A 21,723-nucleotide genomic window follows, 5' to 3' on the forward strand; every position below is an offset into this window, starting at 1 on the left:
TTCGTCAACTGTGTTTTGTGTCACCTTCCTTCATTAGAATGCAGTCTCATTATGGGCAGGCACTTTCTTTTTGCTTGTAGCACAGTGCCTGAACATTTTTTGCTAAGTCATTTTTCAGCCATGTCCAAGTCTTCCTTGACTCCATTTGGAGGTTTCTTGGCAAAGATAGTGGAGTGGTTTGCCATTTCCTTCTCCAGCTCATTTTACATTTTACAAGGTTAAGTGACTTGCCCAGGGTCATACAGCTGAGGCTGGGTTTGAACTCATGAAAATGAATCTTTCTGCCTCCAAGACCATTGCTCATGGCCCATAGTAAACACTTAATAAATGTTGGCTGACTGACATACCAAGCCAACATCTACTTCTCTGGAGTGTCTACCCTTGCTCCTAGGTTTCTCTTCTGGGACTGACAGGACAAATTTTGTTTTTTCTTCCAGATAACAGTCCTTCTAAGTGGATACCAATTTTCCCTCAACCCTCAGAATCCTGCACTCCAAGAATTTTCTTCTCCAGGCTAAACATACCCATTTCCTTTGGTCTTTATATGTCACAGTCCCTAATCACATCGGTGGTCTGTTCTCCATCCCCTTGATATGATGCAAGCGATCAATGTCTTTCCTAAAAAGTACGTCCCAGGTCTGACTAGGGCAACCTGCAGCAGCATGATCACTACCTCGTTTGGGATGCTATGCTTCTCTCAGTGAAGCCTGAACTTGCATTTGCTTGTTTCTTTTTTTTTAGCTGCTGCATCATGGTGCTGATGCATAGTGCCTTGCATTTCATTAACCCCCAGATCTTTTGCCATCTAGCCATACTTCCTCTGCTTTCGTACATTACAAAGAACTTGTACATGACAAATGCCTACATGAGCAGAGACTGATGAAGGCATCTGTCACATCAAATTTTTCACTTAATATATTTTTCTATGGCTAGGAATTACCTAGGAATCCATAAGAACATGGAAAAAACCTCCTCACATAGGAACAGATACAGGCTAAGGACAACACACTACAAAGGATAAAGTGCCGGGCTTGGAGCTGGCAATACCTAGGTTTAAATCCTGCTTCCAACACTTACTAGCTGTGTGACCCTGGGCAAGTCACTTAACATCTAGAACTTATCTATTAAGTTGCAGAGTGCTGAGGTCTGCTAAATGAAAGAAGTTTCCATATCTGGAATACCTTATGTTGGCAAAATATCATACCTTTTTTACATTAGGACCAGAATTTATGGATATTCGTTAAATAATTCCTAACTCCTCATGAGAACACTAGAATTCAATTCAATGAACACCCACTAAGCGCTTTTTGTGTGCCAGGCATCGTACTGGGTGCTAGTCATTCAAATACAAAAATGAAACCACTCCTATCCTCAAGAAACTAGTATTCCATTGGGGGTGGGGAAGATGAAAACAAGTATTAGATAAGTAAATGCAAAGTAATGTTCAAAGAGGCTTTATAACTATACCTTATAGCTACCATTTACACAGCACTTAGTATGTGCCCAGGCACTGTGCCAAGTGCTTTACAATGATTATCTCATTTGACCCTCACAACCACCTTGGGACTTGAGTGCTATTATCATCCCCATTTTGCAGTTGAGGAAACTGAGACAGATAGAGGTTAAGTGACTTACTCAGAGTCACACAGCTAGTAAGTGTCTGAGGCTGGATTTGAACTCAGGTCTTCCTGACTGCAGGCTCAGCACTCTGTCCACTGGGTCACCTAGCTTTCAGTAGAAGATAGCACTTGAACTAATCTTGGAAGGGAGCTAAGAATTCCACAAGGTGAAAGTGAGGAGGGAAAGCATTTTAGGCAAAGGGCAGAGACAGGAGAAGGAATGTTGGATACATGGACCATGTTGGCCAGAATGTAGAACATGAAGAGAAGTAGTAAGAAATCAACCTAGAAAGATAGATTGGAGCCCAGCTGGGAAGAACATTTGCTGTCAAGCCAAAAGTATCTATTTTCTTCCGAAGGTAATAGGGAATCATGAATGGTTTTAGAGTAGGACACTGACATTCGCAGGTCAGACTTGTGCTTTAGGAATATCAGTTTGGCAGCTCCATGAAAGATGCATTGTTGGGGAGCAACTCAAGGCAGAGAGACAAATTAGGACGCTAATGCACTAGCTTAGACCAGGGGGGATGAGGGCCTGGACTAGTTGGTGGTTATGGGAGTGCAAATAAGGGTAAGAATGCAGGAGATCTTGTGGAGGTGGACTTAATAAGACTTAGCAACTGATTAGACCACCTCACAGTGATAAGCCTGGGTGACCAGGAGGAAGGTGATGCTCTCAAAAGACACAGTGAATTCAAGCAGGGAAATAGACAGACTTCAGGACAGGGAGGAAAGATGCATTCATTCCATTATGGACATATTGTACTCAACATGCCTAGAGGATGTCAAGGTGAAGATTTCCACCAGGCAGCCGGTGATGCACAGCTGGAGAGAGATGGTGGCCAGATATGTAGATTTGGGAGTCATACACACAAGGATAACTGAATATACTGGTGCTGCAGCGAATAGAGTGCAGGCCTGAAATCAGGAAGACTCATCTTCCTAAGTTCAAATCTGGGCTCAGACACTTACTAGTTGCGTGACCCTGGGTAAGTCACTTAACTCCATTTACCTTAGTTTCCTCATCTATAAAGTGATCTGGGGAAGGAAATGGCAAAACCACTCCAGTATCTTTGCTAAGAAAACCCCAAATGGGGTCATGAAGAGTCAGACATGACAGCAACTACTGAATAACAACAATAAATGAGATTATTAAAAATGTCAATAGCAAAAAAAAAAAAAAAAGAGAGAGTCCCCAGGACAGAGTCCTAGCATATACCCACTTATAGAAGGAAAAAAATGGATGATGATCTAGCAAAAAAGAATGAGAAGGAATAGACAAGACAGGAAGGGAGAAAACCAAGAGAAAATAATGTAACAAAATGCTAGATAGGAAAATGTGTCCAGGAGGAGGTGAAGGCATAATGTCAAACACTGTAAAGAATACAAGAATAATGAGAGTTGATGAATACTGATTTAATTTAGCAATTAAAGTATCCTTCATAATCTTGGAGAAAGCAGTTTCAGTTGAATGATGGGCTCAGAAATCAAAATGTTTGGGTCTGAGAAATGAACTAGAGGTGAGTACACAGAAACAAGTGTAACTGTGTAGCTGTCTTCTTCTAGGATCAGACAGGTACACAGAAATTAAGTGACTTTTTCAAGGTCACACAGCTACTAAGTGTCTAGCGAAGGATTTTCAAACCTAGATCTTCCTGACTCCAAGGCCAGTAGCTATCCACTGTATCATCTAGCTGATTCAGGAATCTGATGGGGAAATGGAGAAAACAGACATGACAAAAGCTTGAGAGAAAAGAAGAGTTAAATTATTATTATTTTTGAATGGGTAGGAGAAATCTTGTTATGTCTTTAGGATTTAGGGAAGGATTCTGTAGATATAAAAGAGGGTAAAGGCTCTCAGATTTATAAAGTCGTTAAATACCACCGAAATGGAAAGTAGGGTCACATCTGAAATATAATGCATGTCATGAATTGAAATTAGTTAGACATTCCTGCTCCAATTCTGTGTTACCAATATCTCTTATTTGTTCTGTTATCTTAAAATGATTCCTCTTTATAAAAAATGATCAACACTGTTAACCATGCAATGCTTTTATTGATTTCTAACATCCCTGTAATTGCCTTCAAGATACCTACCAACAGTGAAAATAGGTTTTCTGTAGGGCATCAGGCCAAAATTGTACTGAAAAACTCCTCTGGCATGAAATAATGGCAAAGTAAAGCCTACTTTCTGGTACAGTTTCTCTTGGACAGTTCTGAGCCACGAGCCTTCAGGATTGCTGACTTGTTTAAACAATTCATTCTCACCAAAAGAAAACACAGGAACCAAATAAGCCCTGTAAAACAAATATAAGAGTTCAGAGGACAGCTGAAATAAAATTTAAAAAAAACTTTAAAAAGGAAAGGGATATAAAAATGTTAACCACTGCAGTTACCTTGAAATAAAAATCGAAAACCTTGAAATAAGCTATCCTTATGGTCCTCGGCATGGTATTGTCTTACAGATAAAATCTCCCAAGTTTCTTTTGGGATTTTGTTCACTAGGCTACTCTGAATGGGGCCCACATCAGCCCAGCTTTATATTTAAATGCCACTCTAGGGGGAGCTAGATCATATCAAACTTCCAATGCATTTTTCATAGATGAACAGAGATAGCTGACATTTATAGAGTACTTTACTAATATTATACAATCTGAGTCTCAAAAAAACCCTGTGAAATAGGTGCTGGAAGTAGCACTATCCCCATTGTATAGGTAGGGAAATTGAGCATCAGAGAAGTGAAATCATACATCTATGGTCACATAATTGTTTTGTTGTTGTCCTTTGTTCTCAAAGAGGACCAATGACATCAGGAGGGTGGGTGTCTTGACTTACAAGTGAATTGGATTTAAGTGAGGTGGAGCTGTACAAAGTTATCAGCCTCACTCTGTACTCCAGAGTCATTGAAGTCTAGTGACAAGACCTAGGTCAAGATGACTGGCAATGACCCCAGATGTAGTAGGAGATCTTGACCTTTCTAGGCTAAGGTCTTTCTCATTCAGTGATTAAAGGCTAGGGAAGAATTGAGGCAAAAAATAGCCTAGTTTGCCTTCACAAAAGAATCAATCTGGGAGGGGAAGATCCTCAGAGATGTACTAGATGTAAGTTTCAGACCCAGGTCTTGCTGTCCAAGTCCAGGGTTCTGTCTACTACATCAATACTGCCTCTGCTCTTAGAACTTTTGTGATCATTAGTATATCTATTTATACAGACATCCTGTGCATGTGTGATTTCAAATAACATAGTACATTTGGAAGTGATATCCCAACAGAAAGGTGCAAAGCTCCCACTCACCAAACATGTAATTGTCCATTACAAATAGAACAGACTGGATCAGTGAGATTTAAGGGCCCCCTCTCATAAAGACTTCTCTAGTCAGACTGACGTGTGGCAGAACACTGCCATCAGAGGCAATGGAATGGACAAGCTACCTACCCATGTGTCAAAGCCATTTTAATAAACCCCTTTCTTTGGCTGATAAACAGAGTAAAACTTCCAGGATGTGCAACCAGTGACTCTTCTGCTCCCCCAAGCACAATGACTGAAATGTTTCCACCTTCCTCCTTGCTTAGCACATGAGATACACATTGTTTGGAAACCGAGACTGCTCCTTGGTGAATAAAATAAAAGGAAATTATTTTATTTTAAGGTATTGTTGTGGTACTAGTATACCTTAAACCCGATTTACTCCCTTGACCCTTTTAAGGAATGCCTTAGTTTTTTTTTTTCATTTAAAATATTTGCAAAAAAAACATTTTATGGAATAAAATTTGCTGTAACTAATTACATAAATATATTAAAACAAATTTTGGAAGATTAGTTAAATCTTTAGGTCAGTAATTGCCATTTTTAGGATAGCAAAGGCAGGCATCTGTATGTTGATGGTTCCTCACTTAGATATATAAAGTATTATCTCAAATAAAAATGGAGTAGTGAGTCCATTGGTGAGGCATTGTAATATCAATGGCCATACAATATACAGCTGTTAACACAAGAAAGGGACTGTAATGGAAACACGGACAAGGGTACTATGAATTCTCTGGTACATGGATTTCAGCAAATCAAGCAGTATAAAAAAGTGGGGACATTGCTAGTATTTACTCTTTACAACCTTTCCCATAATTCTGTGGATAAACAGTAAAGGAGTACAAGGCAGAAGCTGTGACACAGGGAGAGCACATGGTTACAGTGACCTAGGTCCACGAGTGGCTTCTCCATCATGTAGGTCTTGGTGCTAAGAGTGGGAAGGTCTCAGTCTGCAGCACACCAGTACTTCAATGGCTGCTGGTGACCTAACTCTCAAGGCTCAGCTTAGTTGTATAGGATCACAGACTTAGAATCGGAAGAGATCTTGGAAGAGGTCACGTAGTCTGATCCCATCCTTTAATATATGAGAGAACTAAAGTGTAGAGATCCTGACAAAGGATACGAACTCAAGCCTCAAACACCAAATCTAGCACAATATTCCCACTCCTTCAAGGCATGCCCAAGTCAGAAGCAGGGGTCTTGTCAATGATTTAACATCATATAAGATTTAACATCACTTAAACAACTTAAGGTATTAATTATCTTTTTTTAACCTTCTCCCTGATCTAGTACTGTGCTTTGTACACACAATGAGTCTTTAGCACAGGCTGATCTGCAGGGGTGGAGAACCTGTGGCCTTGAGGCCACATATGGCCCTCTAGGTCCTCAAGTGCAGCCCTTTGACTGAATCCACACTTCACAGAAATTAGATTCAGTCAAAGGGCTGCACTTGAGGACCTAGAAGGCCACATGTGGCCTCGAGGCTGCAGGTTCCTTACCCCCGAAATGTGTCAAAAATCATTCAGATGGATAGCAATGGATATAGAGCCATTGGGTGAGATATTTCCGATTGCCTGCATGACTGTTCCCTTATGCATTGTTTCCCTAAGAAAAATCATGTGCATTGGGCTACACCACAAGCTGCTGAGGTCTAATTCCACTGCATACCAAAGGGCTGGGCTTAATGATTGAGTCACAATGTCAGTGACAGCTTGACCCCTGATACTCCCTTTTGAGCCCTTGTCTCTTCTCCTAAAGATGCCTAGAGATGTCAGAATCTTGGCAAAGGTCATGTGACTCTTACAAAGGTGCTTTTACATCAGTACAACAGCTTGCATTTTTTAAAGGAAAATTAATTTAATTTTTACACAAGATTCAAGCAAACTAAAGCATATCCAAAATGGCACTAAAACATCTGGTCTAAATTTAGTTGACTAAGACATAAGGTCTTTGAAGGCAGTGGATGTTTCACTATTGTATTTTTACCCCCAGTGTGGATTGATGGAGCTTTAGGCTCTGTTATTAAGAAAGCTTCTTTTTTAGAATTGGAAGATTTGTAGAATATGTTATTACGAAAGAAATGAGCTTCTTGCCTTGGTATAAATTAAATCTGTCGTGATTATTGTATGTTTATGGTATTTGAATTTTGTTGAACTATAAAGATACTATTCTGGCAGACTATTTCTTTAGGGTATGCCTATATGATTTCAGTGGAGTGGATAGCCTAAGCTGGATGAAGCTTGATCACGCAGTTGCCCATCAGGCATCTCTGATCTGCAAATAACCTAAAAATTAGTCTTCTGTTCAAGGGACTGCTTGGGTAGCCCCAGAAAGTCCTTGAAATAAGAAGAAATAATAAAGCAGCTTCTAGCTATCAGAGGAAATAGATATGATGCTGACAGGCTCTATGGGAAGTCAGGATTCTCCACTAAGGAAACATAGCCTCTTCTGAAGCCCATGATGTTAAATTAGAATGATAGTTAGGACAACCAGTCTTCACTGAAGGATAGAATCAGCCTTAATTGGCCAGTGGAATGCTTCAGACCAATCAAACTGAACAAGAAGAAATAGTTTCTGAGTAGGGTAAGACTTGCAGTGATTCAGAGCTCTAGGTTCAAGTACTACAGGTGAAAGAAGTCATTGAAGACTTTGTCAATTAGTAAAGGAAGCTTCTGGAAGAGATCTCCTCCCAAGGAAATGTAAGTCAGACAGACTGAAAAATGTACTTAACTGTAGATGTGATTTCTCTGGATAGCACATAAGGTCTTTGAAGGCAGGGGATGTTTCACATTTATATTTGAACCCCCAGTACTTAGCACATAGTAGGCACTTAACAAATGTTTGTTGATCGATGGACCTGCCGCCCATTGCCAATATAGGGAAAAGTGTTCCAGCCTTCACTTACCACTGCTCATGAGGTACTCTCTGAAGAAAGGACATCGGAACCAATAGGGAAGTGTGTGAAGATATGCAGTAAAGCCTGGAAACAGTTCCTTGAAATTCGAATGGTTTGTACAAAAGTTTCCAAATGCCCCAGCAACAAGCACTCCATGGGGATGAAATCCAAATATATAGTTGTGACTTGGATCCAAATCCACTGTTTTGATGAGCTATAGAGTATTCAAATGGAAGCAAAGATACCGTAGCACCCAGAGTCCCCACCACCATATTAGTTGCCAGTCACAAATAGGAGGAAGTCTTTAATTCTTAAAGGAATGAAGGCTAAGGGAAAGGGACATTTGATTGGGAATTGGAGGATCTGAGTACAAATCTTGGCTCTTCTATTCGATACCTGTATGACCTTTGGCCAGTAATTTCCCTTTCTCTGGACCTTAGTTTCCTCATCTGTAAAATAAGGGGGCTGGACTAGACGACCTCTGATATCCTTTTCAGCTCTAAATCAGTATGAAACCTGAGAAGAGACCTCAAGTTGACTTCAAAACTAAAGAACTAAAGAGCTTTCTATAAATATGTATCAGTTAAGCTCTTTTTTTAGTGGTGCCTGACTCTTCATGACCACATTTGGGGTTATCTTGGCAGATACTGAGTGGTTTGCCATTTCCTTCTCCAGGTCATTTTACAGATGAGAAAACTGAGGCAAACAGGGTTAAATAACTTTGCCAGAGTCACACGGCTAATAAGTGTCTGAAGCTGGATTTGAACTCATGAAGATGAGTCTTCTTGACTCCAGGCCTGGAGCACTATCCACTGTACCGTCTAGCTGCCCTAGAAATATGTATACATAATATGTATTTATTCTGGAAGGGAAGGGAATACTGTGATTTCATCTGCTCAGGGAATCACAGGCTTGGAAACTCCCTCCTGAAAGATCTGTAGCATATCTAGGACACTGAGAGTGAAGCATGTATCTGAAACTTGAATCCAAGGCTTAGGATTCCAGATTCAGAGCTGGGAGGGAGGGACCTCAGAGCTGTCTGAAACCAATCCTTAATTTGACGGACAAGGAAAGTGAAGTTTAGTGAGGTTAAGTGCCTTGCTCAAGGTCCCACAGGTGACTGAGGCAGGATTTGAACCCAGGTCTTCCCGACTTCCAATCCAGCACTTTTTTCACCGTAACATGCCTGGCCCTTTATCCCAGGCAGCAGAAGTATCAGCCACAAGGCCCCTCGTCGTGGCCCACATCAATATTTAGCAAAATAAGGAAAAACACAATAAAACATAAGCAATGTTATGTTTAAAAACTAAGCCAGTACGTAGCCCACAGGGATCCTTACGTACAGATAAGTGGCCTCTGTCTCTATTAGGATTTGACATTACCGCCCTATGAACCACACTGCTTCTTCATTATTCATATTTAGCCTTCTAAATTTTGTTGCCAGCAGATTCAACTTAGTAACAGACTTGCCAAATTATGTGCTTCAAGAACATAAGAATATGGGAACTTTTATCTGACAGGGCCTTTAAAAGGTCAAATTTGACTTCCTCATTTTATAGATGAGGAAGCTCAGGCCCATAGAGATTAAGTGACTTGCCTGGGGATATCCAGATGAAAGGATTAGAAGTTGTCTGTCTTCAAATGGAAAAGTTCTAAAGACAAGTTGAAAAACCCGAATCCTAGTCTTCTCCCATCAACAAATGATATATTTTACTCACGTGCATTGGAAAATATTCCCTAAAGTACTTCCAAACAGTCCAATTTCTGACCCAGTCAAACCTCCTGCCTCCTAAGTCTGGGGTCTTCCAATCAAAGTAGAGCCATGTTAAGTAGGGGATATAGAGAAACCAGTAGTTTTTATAAAGCAGTATCACAAAGAGTCCACAACACAGCTGACCTGCAAGGCAAAAGAACCAAGAGTCAGGATTAGTCAGTACTAGTCATGACCGTACCTAGCGAGATGCACATTAGGAACTCAATATTGGATCAACTGATTTAATTAACCATGATCTTTCCTATTCCACTGAAGGGTTGCATGGAAGTTGAAGGAAAAATAGGTTGGTTTTTACTAGGTTTTGTTTGAGAGAGGGGTGAGGAGGAGAAAGCATAATTTGCCTCAGTGATCTAAGACACTTCCCTCCTTCAGATGTTTTCCTGACTATTTTGACCAAGCAAATACAAGTTAAGCAATACCTCTATTGTTGTACACAATTCCTACCCTATCATGGAGGTGAATATGACTTCTTTAATGCTATGGTAGTAGAAACTCTGGCAAGTACTGCCAAGATGGGATGGCTTCACATATAGACTGAGAGTCTACCAGCTGTGCTCAAGGAGAAAGGTAATCTTACTGAATCATGGAACAGATAGTACCAAATAGCATTCAGTTCTATATAATCCTCTTCCACCTACACAGCGATCTTTATTCCATAACCAACAAGACGATACACAACTGCCGAAATCAAACCATATCCTTTTGACGTTCTCACTACAAATGATGCAAAGACAAAAGGTGGTTATTGTTCGGTTGTTCAGTCATGTCTGAATCTTCATGAGCTGATCATAGAGTTTTCTTGACAAAGATACTGGAATAGTTTGCCATTTCCTTCTCCAGGGTGTCTCCATTTTACAGATGAGGAACTGAGGCAAACAAGGGTTAAGTGATCTGCCCAGGGTCACATAGCTAGTAAGTGTCTAATGCCATATTTGAACTTAGATATTCCTGATTCTAGGCCCGGCACTTTATCCACTTCACCACCTAGCTGCCCCAGACAGAAGGGACTTACAGATAAATGGAAAGATGGCTCAGACTTTTCAGCCCCACCCCTTGACTTATCCTTCTCAGGTATGTAAGGGACTGTTCAATATTGTAAGAGATAACTAGGGAGAAATGAGGGTCAGCTTTATCAGCTCTTAAATAAGTTAGGAATGAGTATTTCCTCTAATAGGGGATATTCCTCTCTGGTTGAGGTGTATGAAATGTTCAGGAGGATTAGTACCTCTGGTGTGAGGGTTTGTTGAGCCCTTTTCAGGGCTGCTCATCTGCTTTTGGTGTCCAACTGGTCACCCAACTTTCACCTGAGGCTCCAAGAAACTGTAGCATGCTCAGTGGTCACACCCTAGTAAATTGTCTCGGCAGATGGGTTAAACCATGTTGAGGACACTTACTAGCTGACAGTCCTCAACCTGTTGGTGAGTTAGGGGAATGTCTACTCCAAGCATATGACGGCTTTCCAATAGAATGGGCGGATAAGTACAATTTGTTCCAAAAGCCATGAACACAGGTGAAGTGGGCACTGTGAAATACTTAAAGCTTGGTCAGACACAGAAGATGCCAAGGTCATCTACTGCATCCTGGGCCACTGTCAGTCATCCTGACTTTTGTCTTGCCACTAGACTGATGACTTTGTGCAACTCTGACTCACTTAAATCCAATTCACTAGGAAGTCTAGACATCACCCCTGATGTCCTTGGTTTTCTTCAACAACGAAAGACAAACAATTCACCACCCTTTCTAGTATCAGAGAACAATAGGACATCAAGATGTGTAGTCACCATATCTAAATTTGGAGCTAAAGTTGTAAGTCAACAGGGCCCTGCTTTATGAGCAAGGTTTTGTGAAGACAGAGGTTGGTAGGAGTAGCAACAAATGGTAGACTCAAGTTAAAACTCTGGTTGAGCTGCCTTTGCAGCCTAACACAGAAAACTCTTGAAGCCTTGTTTGGTGGCAGTAAAGACTATGTCTGACTAATAATAATGGAGAAATAGTTGACCCAGCAGAGTTCTGGCCTTGCTGGAGAACAGTGCCTGGTGTTCTCCAATGAAGGCCACTATAAATCCTGAAAGATCCAAGCTTGGTGATACCTGCTGGGAGCATCAGGAAGACGATCCTTTCTTGTAAAAGACTGAGAATCTATTCAGAGCAGGGGTTCTTAACTTGAGGTTCATGGACCCCAACAGATTTCAGGGAGTCTGTGAACCTGGATGGGAAAAATATCATATCTTCATTTCAATATAACTGATTTCTTTTGTATTTTATTTCATGTATTTAAATTTTATTTTCTTTCTGAGAAGAGATCCATAGGTCTTACCAGACTTCCAAATAGGTCAATGACATTGAAAATGTTAAGAGAAGATGGCGGCTGGTAAGCAGGGACTAGAGTGAGCTCTGTTACCGAGTCCCTCCAAAAACCTATAAAAAATGGCTCTGAACCAATTCTAGAATGGCAGAACCCACAGAACAGCAGAGGGAAGCAGGGCTCCAGCCCAGGACAGCCTGGATGGTTTCTGGGTGAGGTCTATTCCACATGGAGCTGGGAGCTGGGAGCTGGGAACGGAGTGGAGCAGAGCCCAGCCTGAACGGCGTGGACCATCCAGACCAGAAGCCGGGCGGAGGGGGCCCTAGTGCCCTGAATATGTGAGCTGCGGCACTTACCAGACCCCTCGACCCACAAACACCAAAGACTGTGGAGAAGGTTAGTGGGAAAAGCTGCGGGAGTGGAAGGAGTTTGTGGTTCGGCTTCCAGCCCCGGGGGGGCAGCGGAGGTGGGGCAGCTACAGCTGTTGTTACTTCCGGCTCCAGGCCCACCTGGTGGGAGGAATTAAGTGGCGGATCAGAGCAGGGGTGCACAGCCTGCTGAAGATCTAAGCCCAGTTCGGGTTGGGGGTTCTTGGGGAAGGAGCAGTGCGGGTCTGACAGAGCTGGCACCTCCCCCCCAAACGTGGAATATAGAACTCGTTAGTCTACAAGCAGTCATACCCCACTGAAAAACTCAAGGGTCAAGTTAGTTGGTTGGGAATATGGCCAGGCAGCGAAAACGCACCGAGATTCAGTCTCAGACTTTGCATTCTTTCTTTGCTGACAAAGAAGACCAAAACATACAGCCTAAAGAAGACAACAAAGTCATAGAGCCTACAACAAAAGCCTCCAAGAAAAACATGAACTGGCCCCAGGCCATAGAAGAACTCAAAAAGGATTTGGAAAAGCAAGTTAGAGAAGTAGAGGAAAAATTCGGAAGAGAAATGAGAAGGATGCGAGAAAACCATGAAAAACAAGTCAATGACTTGCTAAAGGAGACCCAAAAAAATACTGAAAAATACACTGGAGAAAACAACACCTTAAAAAACAGACTAACTCAAATGGCAAAAGAGCTCCAAAAAGCCAATGAGGAGAAGAATGCCTTGAAAGGCAGAATTAGCCAAATGGAAAAGGAGGTCCAAAAGACCACTGAAGAAAATACTACTTTAAAAATTAGATTGGAGCAAGTGGAAGCTAGTGACTTTATGAGAAATCAGGATATTATAAAACAGAACCAAAGGAATGAAAAAATTGAAGACAATGTGAAATATCTCATTGGAAAAACCAGTGACCTGGAAAATAGATCCAGGAGAGATAATTTAAAAATTATTGGATTACCTGAAAGCCATGATCGAAAAAAGAGCCTAGATACCATCTTTCAAGAAATTATCAAGGAGAACTGCCCTGATATTCTAGAGCCACAGGGCAAAATAGAAATTGAAAGAATCCATCGATCGCCTCCTCAAATAGATCCCAAAAAGAAATCTCCTAGGAATATTGTTGCCAAATTCCAGAGCTCCCAGATCAAGGAGAAAATACTGCAAGCAGCCAGAAAGAAACAATTTGAGTATTGTGGAAACCCAATCAGAATAACCCAAGATCTGGCAGCTTCTACATTAAGAGATCGAAGGGCTTGGAATGCGATATTCCGAAGGTCAATGGAGCTAGGATTAAAACCTAGAATCACCTACCCAGCAAAACTGAGTATCATGTTCCAAGGCAAAATATGGATTTTCAATGAAATAGAGGACTTTCAAGCTTTCTCAGTGAAAAGACCAGAACTGAATAGAAAATTTGACTTTCAAACACAAGAATCAAGAGAAGCATGAAAAGGTAATCAAGAAACGGAAATTGCAAGGGACTTACTAAAGTTGAACTGTTTTGTTTACATTCCTACATGCAAAGATGATGTGTATGATTCATGAGACCTCAGTATTAGGGTAGTTGAAGGGAATATGCATATATATACGTATATGTTTATGTATATATATAAGTGAATGTGTATGTATGTATATATCTATGTGTATATGTATGTATATATATATGTGTGTTTATATATATATATATGTATGTATGTAAAAAAGAGAGTGCAGACACAGGGTGAGTTGAAGATGAAGGGAAGATATCTAAAAGAAATAAAATCAAATTAAGGGATGAGAGAGCAACATACTGAGAGAGGGAGATAGGGAAAGATAGAATGGGGTGGATTATCTCGCATAAAGGTGGCAAGAGGAAGCAGTTCTGTGGGAGGAAGGGAGAGGGCAGGTGAGGGGGGAATGAGTGAACCTTGCTCTCATCAGATTTGGCCTAAGGTGGAATACCATACATACTCAGTTGGGTATCTTACCCCACAGGAAAGAAGAGGGAGGAAGATAAAAAAAAATAAAATAAAAGGGGGGGGGATGATGGAGGGGAGGGCAGATGGGGGTGGAGGTAATCAAAACAAACACTTTGGAAAGGGGACAGGGTCAAGGGAGAAAATTCAATAAAGCGGGATGGGTTGAAAAGGAGCAAAATGTAGTTAGCCTTTCACAACATGAGTATTGTGGAAGGGTTATACATAATGATACATGTGTGGCCTATGTTGAATTGCTCGACTTCTTAGGGAGGGTGGGTGGGAAGGGAAGAGGGGAGAGAATTTGGAACTCAAAGTTTTAAAATCAGATGTTCAAAAAAAAAAGTTATTGCATGCAACTAAAAAATAAGATACACAGGCAATGGGGCGTAGAAATTTATCTTGCCCTACAAGAAAGGAAGGGAAAAGGGGATGAGAGGGGAGAGGGGTGATAGAGGGGAGGGCTGACTGGGGAACAGGGCAACCAGAATATAAGCCATCTTGGAGTGGGGGGGAGGGTAGAAATGGGGAGAAAATTTGTAATTCAAACTGTTGTGAAAATCAATGCTGAAAACCAAATATGTTAAATAAATAAATATAAATTAAAAAAAAAAAGAAAATGTTAAGAACCCCAACGTAGAACCTTGGGAATGGGTGTCTTCTTCTGTTTTCTAAAGGCTCTTTAGGGTTCTATTTTGCTTGCTTCTTTATTTCCATTTTTTTCTCCTTGGACTTTATGATAGGACAAACAATAAGAAGGATCATAGAATTGAAACCAGAAACAATTGTGCAGGCCTTCCAATCCAATCTCCTCATTTTATAGATGAGGGAACTGAGGCACAGAGAGGTTAGTTGGATTGCCCAAGGTGATGCAGCCATGAAGTGACTATGGTGAGATTTGAACCCAGGTGCTTCTGATTCCAAGTCCAGCACCCTATCCACTACACCTGCCCCCTGGCAGGGCCACAAAACTCCTGGCCCAGTGCAGCCTGCACCAGATTAAAATGTAATTGGTAAATGTTTAACAAAATAAATACAATACAACACAGATAATGTTAATTTGTGGTTTTCCAAGCCAATATTCAGCTAGAGGGTTCCATTTCTATTTGAATTGGACACTACCGTACTACCCATGATGTTTCTCAGTGCTGTAATGCTTTTAAGGGGAATCTGTATCAAGGTACAGGGTGCTGCCAGGTAGTAAGTAACTGCAAAGCGGAGAACTGAGAATACCCCAAAATACACCTGGACCCTTCCTGTTGCCATAGCCTCCAACACAGGAGTTAATAATTATATTTTAACAGGGAGGAAATGGCTGGCTCCTGGTGACAGAGTCATTGCATAATCAGCTGCCTCTTTACAGTCAGACCATCAACTGGTTGGAGTAAAACATTAAAGTGACAAATGAAAAGAAAGGATAAGTAGGAGATGATATGATGTGTGATTACAGCAGCTCTCAATAAACCTGATAGCTCTGAAAAACAATGGAAAACAAAAAAAGTAAAGACTGAAAAATCGCCATTTCTTAGAGAAGATTAACCATTGAGAAACAATCACCAGAACAAAGGGGTTGGAAGAGTCCATAAACCACCACCACTAGCACTCAGTCTTCTTGGCAAGTGGAGAGATAAGGTGGCCTAAGGTAGCACCAATTTAAAGAACAAACTCACATGCAAAATTTTACAGAGGAACATGGAAAACTATAGACAATATTCTTTTACAAAACCATGAAAAGCAATTGAGAGGAAAATGAGCTTGCAAGAAGTAAGATCTAAGATGCAAATGAACTAAGATCATACTAAGAGTTTGTAGATGAAGCTAGAAAGGTACAACAAAATAAGCATGGAATGGAAAATATTTGTTGGTGTTTCTACAGTGATCTATATTCATTTCTGAATCCCATCAACTATGAGTGCCCTCTCTTTAAAGCCACCTTGCATTTGGCCACTGTTGTCCAATATTTCTCCTCCATTTCTCAGTCATCTTCTTGAAAAAGCTGTATATATTCATCTTTACTTTCTCTCCTGCCGCTCAGTCCTCAACCCTTTGCAATCTGGCTTTCAACTCAAAAACTCTATTGAATCTCCTTCAGAGTTCCCAACAGATGCCAAATTCCCAAACAAAATTCCCAATCTGATCATATTTGCTCAGCCCTCATCCTTATTAATCTTCCTGCTGTTGATCACCCTCTTCTCCTGGATACTCGCTCATCTTCGAGCTTTCATGACATGATTATTTCCTATGTCTCCCTTCTGCCTAGTTGGTCCTTCTTAGTCCCCTGTATTGGTTCCTCATTTAGATCATGTGCCCTAACTATGGGTTTTCTCCAAGTTTCTGACATAGGCCCTCTCCTCCCCTCTACACTCTCTGTCTTGGCAACCTCATCAGTTCCCATAGGTATAACGACATCTCTCTGCAGATGACTCTAAAACTTATATCCCCTGCTTTCTTTCTCTCACCTTTAGACATTTTGACAAGCTTTCTCTATAATGTGCCCAATCGCCAAATGTGGAAAAGACATGGGACTAAATTATATTTTCATAAAGCAAGGAAAGGGACAAGTGAACAAGATGGCAGAGTAGTAGGAAGAATAGCTATCCCCCACTCTTCCTCCACAAAGATATAGGAAACTCACCAGACAGAGTCTTGCTCTAGAAATCCAATTTTAACAAATCACAGTGAGCTATTTTTCTACTCCAGAGGAGTATAGGAACACAGAGAGGTCTGTGAACAATGGGGACATGGTCTGACTAGGACCACATACAACAGAGCAGTCCAAGACAAGAAGAGGTCCTGGACCTGGCAAAGAGAGGATTAAACTTATGCAAGTGAAGAAATAAATACGAACTGGCAGCCCTGTTGCTCACTACCTAGTTCTGGGTCACAGTTGAGAGGGGAACTGAAGAGGGAATTCTTGCCAGGGTGAGAAGCTGTGATGGGTCTTAGCCTGTGTACAAAGCAAAAAGTAAGTTCAGAAGCAAGTAGCATCTGTGTGACTCAAACCCTAGGAGGAGAATGAGGTCTCAGTTCCATCTTGTAGTCCAGTCTGAAGCCTGAAAGGGAATAACCAAGGCATGAATCCTAAACCAAAGGAAAGCTACAGTTCTGTCACTCTGAACCAGTGAGCTTTCCAGCTGGATAACTGTGGCAATCTACTGAACTCCTTAAAAGAGCCTTTTGCTCAGATCCAAACTCGGATCTGGAACTTACAGAGCTCAGGTGGGCAGTAATCAAACTTTGCTCTGGATCAGACAACTCTGAGAACACAGAAAGCTTGTAAGTCCCCAGATTGAGCTGTCCCTGAGTCTCTAAAACAACAGAATAATCAATATCCTTAAAAAGCAGCAGTAAGAGCGGACCAGACCTTTCCCCCAGAAATGCAGAGAGCCCAGCCTTAATATATAGTTCAAGGTCAGGAAATAGACTAGAAGAATAAGCAAATAAAAACAAACAAAAAAGACCCTCACCACAAAGCTATTATGGTGACAGGGACACCTAAGACACAAACCTAGAAGAAGAGAATGACCCCCAAATATCTGCAACCAATGCCTCAGAAATGTACAGCTTGGGAACAAATTCAACTAGAAGTCCCAGAAGAGACACAGCATGAGTTTAAGAAAAGAGTTTTAACATGCTTTTGTTAACTAAATGAAAGCACTAGAAGAACAAATAGGAAAAGAAATGAGAGTTATGGAAGAAAGAATTGTAAAGAGAATTAACTGCTTGGCACAAAAATTTCCCAAACAACAAACTCCCTGAAAATTAGAATGGACCAAATAGAGGCAAATGACTCCATGAGACAAGAAGAAATATCAAAATGAAGTCAAAAGAATGACGGAAAACAGGACAAAATAGAAGTTATCTTATACCAAAACCCAACCGATCTGAAAAGCAGATCAAGGAGAGATAATTTAAAAATCACTGTACTACCTGAAAGCTATGATCAAGAGAGAGAGAGAGAGAGAGAGAGAGAGAGAGAGAGAGAGAGAGAGAGAGAGAGAGAGAGAGAAAGCCTAAACTAACCCATGTAAGCCTGAAATAATGAAAGAAAAAAGCTCAATCTCTTAGAACCAGAAATTTGCTGAAAGGATCTACAAAAGGAAAAAAATCCCAGAAATATTATAGCCCAAATCCAGATTTTTTTAGGCCAAAGAAAAAATAATGTATGCAGCCAGAAACAAAGAATTCAAGGATTGAGGAGCCACAGTCAGAATCACACATGATTTCGAAGTCACTACTATAAAGGAATGTTGAGTTTGGAATAGGAGTCTAGAAGGCAAAGGATCTAGACTTACAACCATGAATAAATTATCCAGCAAAACTGAGTATAATTTTACTGGAGGAAAATGAACCCTTGACAAAATAAAGGACCTCAAAGTTTTCCTGGAGAAAAATCCAGAAATATGTAGAAACTTAGAAGTACAAACATGAGAGCCAAGATGGCGGCTGTTAAGCAGGGAATAGCGTGAGCTCCATACCGAGTCCCTCCAAAAACTTATAAAAAATGGCTCTGAATCAATTCTAGAATGGCAGAACCCACAAAACAGCAGAGGGAAGCAGGGCTCCAGCCCAGGACAGCCTGGATGGTCTCTGGGTGAGGTCTATCCCACACGGAGCTGGGAGCTGGGAACGGAGTGGAGGAGAGCCCAGCCTGAGCAGCGTGGACCAACAAGACCAGCAACCAGGCAGAGCATGCCCTAGCGCCCTGAATCAGTGAGCTGCAGCACTTACCAGACCTCTCAACCCACAAACACCAAAGACAGTGGAGAAGGTTAGTGAGAAAAGCTGCGGGAGTAGAGGGAGTTCGCAGTTTGGCTTCCAGCCCCGGGGGCAGCGGAGGTGGCACAGTTACTGCTGTTGTTGCTTCCGGCCCCAGGCCCACCTGGTGGGAGGAATTAAGTGGTGGATCAGAGCAGGAGTGCACAGCCTGCTGAAGATCTAAGCCCAGTTCAGGTTGGGAGTTCTTGGGGAAGGAGCAGTGCGGGTCTGACAGAGCTGGCACCTCCCCCCCAAACGTGGAATATAGAACTCGTTAGTCTACAAGCAGTCATACCCAACTGAAAAACTCAAAGGTCAAGTTAGTTGGTTGGGAATATGGCCAGGCAGCGAAAACGCACCGAGATTCAGTCTCAGACTTTGCATTCTTTCTTTGCTGACAAAGAAGACCAAAACATACAGACAGAAGAAATTAATAAAGTCAAAGAGCCTACAACAGAAACCTCCAAGAAAAACAGGAACTGGTCCCAGGCCATGGAAGAGCTCAAAAAGGATTTGGAAAAGCAAGTTAGAGAAGTAGAGGAAAAATTCGGAAGAGAAATGAGAAGGATGCGAGAAAACCATGAAAAACAAGTCAATGACTTGCTAAAGGAGACCCAAAAAAATACTGAAAAATACACTGGAGAAAACAACACCTTAAAAAACAGACTAACTCAAATGGCAAAAGAGCTCCAAAAAGCCAATGAGGAGAAGAATGCCTTGAAAGGCAGAATTAGCCAAATGGAAAAGGAGGTCCAAAAGACCACTGAAGAAAATACTACTTTAAAAATTAGATTGGAGCAAGTGGAAGCTAGTGACTTTATGAGAAATCAGGATATTATAAAACAGAACCAAAGGAATGAAAAAATTGAAGACAATGTGAAATATCTCATTGGAAAAACCAGTGACCTGGAAAATAGATCCAGGAGAGATAATTTAAAAATTATTGGATTACCTGAAAGCCATGATCGAAAAAAGAGCCTAGATATCATCTTTCAAGAAATTATCAAGGAGAACTGCCCTGATATTCTAGAGCCACAGGGCAAAATAGAAATTGAAAGAATCCATCGATCGCCTCCTCAAATAGATCCCAAAAAGAAATCTCCTAGGAATATTGTTGCCAAATTCCAGAGCTCCCAGATCAAGGAGAAAATACTGCAAGCAGCAAGAAAGAAACAATTTGAGTATTGTGGAAACCCAATCAGAATAACCCAAGATCTGGCAGCTTCTACATTAAGAGATCGAAGGGCTTGGAATACGATATTCTGGAGGTCAATGGAGCTAGGATTAAAACCTAGAATCACCTACCCAGCAAAACTGAGTGTCATGCTCCAAGGCAAAATATAGATTTTCAATAAAATAGAGGACTTTCAAGCTTTCTCAGTGAAAAGACCAGAACTGAATAGAAAAATTTGACTTTCAAACACAATAATCAAGAGAAGCATGAAAAGGTAATCAAGAAAAAGAACAAGAAAAATAATTGCAAGGAACTTACTAAAGGTGAACTGTTTTGTTGACATTCCTACATGGAAAGATGACGAGTATGATTCATGAGACCTCAGTATTAGGGTAGCTGAAGGGAATATGCATACATATATGTTTATGTATATATATGGGTGAATGTGTATGTATGTATATATCTGTGTGTGTGTGTGTGTATATATATATATATATATATATATATATATATATATAGAGAGAGAGAGAGAGAGAGAGAGAGAGAGAGAGAGAGAGAGAGAGGACACAGGGTGAGTTGAAGATGAAGGGAAGATATCTAAAAGAAATAAAATCAAATTAAGGGATGAGAGAGGAACATACCGAGAGAGGGAGATAAGGAGAGATAGAATGAGGTGGATTATCTCGCATAAAGGAGGCAAGGGCAAGCAGTTCTGTGGGAGGAGGGGAGAGGGCGGATGAGGGGGGAATGAGTGAACATTGCTCTCATCAGATTTGGCCTAAGGAGGGAATACCATACATACCCAATGGGGAATCTTACCCCACAGGAAAGAAGAGGGAAGAAGATAAAAATAAATGGGGGGGATGATGGAGGGGAGGGCTGATGGGGGTGGAGGTAGTTAAAAACAAACACTTTCGAAAGGGGACAGGGTCAAGGGAGAAAATTCAATAAAGGGTGATGGGTTGGGAAGGAGCAAAATATAGTTAGTCTTTCACAATATGAGTATTGTGGAAGGGTTATACATAATGATACACATGTGGCCTATGTTGAATTGCTTGACTTCTTAGGGAGGGTGGGTGGGAAGGGAAGAGGGGAGAGAATTTGGAACTCAAAGTTTTAAAAACAGATGTTCAAAAACAAACAAAAATGTTTTTGCATGCAACTAGAAAATAAGATACACAGACAATGGGGTGTAGAAATTTATCTTGCCCTACAAGAAAGGAAGGGAAAAGGGGATGGGAGGGGAGTGGGGTGACAGAGGGGAGTGCTGACTGGGGAACAGGGCAACCCGAATATACGCCATCTGGGTGGGAGGGTAGAAATGGGGAGAAAATTTGTAATTCAAACTCTTGTGAAAATCAATGTTGAAAACTAAATATGTTAAATAAATTTAAAAAAAATAAAAAAATAAAAAAGAAAGAAAAATAGCTAAGTAAAACTAAAAAAAGAAGTACATACATGAGAGTCAAGAGAAACACAAAAAATAAACATGAACAAACAATAATAAGGAACTAGACAAGATATGTCTCTAATATGGGAGATGATAAATGCACTTCC

At 40.9% G+C, this 21,723-nt stretch overlaps 1 protein-coding gene across 1 annotated transcript in view; it reads right to left on the reverse strand.

Moving 5' to 3' along the window:
* Nucleotides 1-21,723, reverse strand: part of MOGAT1 (monoacylglycerol O-acyltransferase 1) — a 44,938-nt gene that overhangs the window by 12,881 nt on the left and 10,334 nt on the right. The window contains exons 2-5 of the mRNA XM_036757051.1: nucleotides 9,540-9,718; nucleotides 7,831-8,035; nucleotides 5,055-5,229; nucleotides 3,717-3,916 (exon numbers count right to left, since the gene is read on the reverse strand). Coding sequence (XP_036612946.1) covers nucleotides 3,717-3,916; nucleotides 5,055-5,229; nucleotides 7,831-8,035; nucleotides 9,540-9,718 — 759 coding nt within the window. The remainder of the gene's footprint in view (nucleotides 1-3,716; nucleotides 3,917-5,054; nucleotides 5,230-7,830; nucleotides 8,036-9,539; nucleotides 9,719-21,723) is intronic.

This window comes from Trichosurus vulpecula, chromosome 4 (genome assembly GCF_011100635.1).
Source record: "Trichosurus vulpecula isolate mTriVul1 chromosome 4, mTriVul1.pri, whole genome shotgun sequence".
Taxonomy (NCBI): Eukaryota; Metazoa; Chordata; class Mammalia; order Diprotodontia; family Phalangeridae; genus Trichosurus; species Trichosurus vulpecula.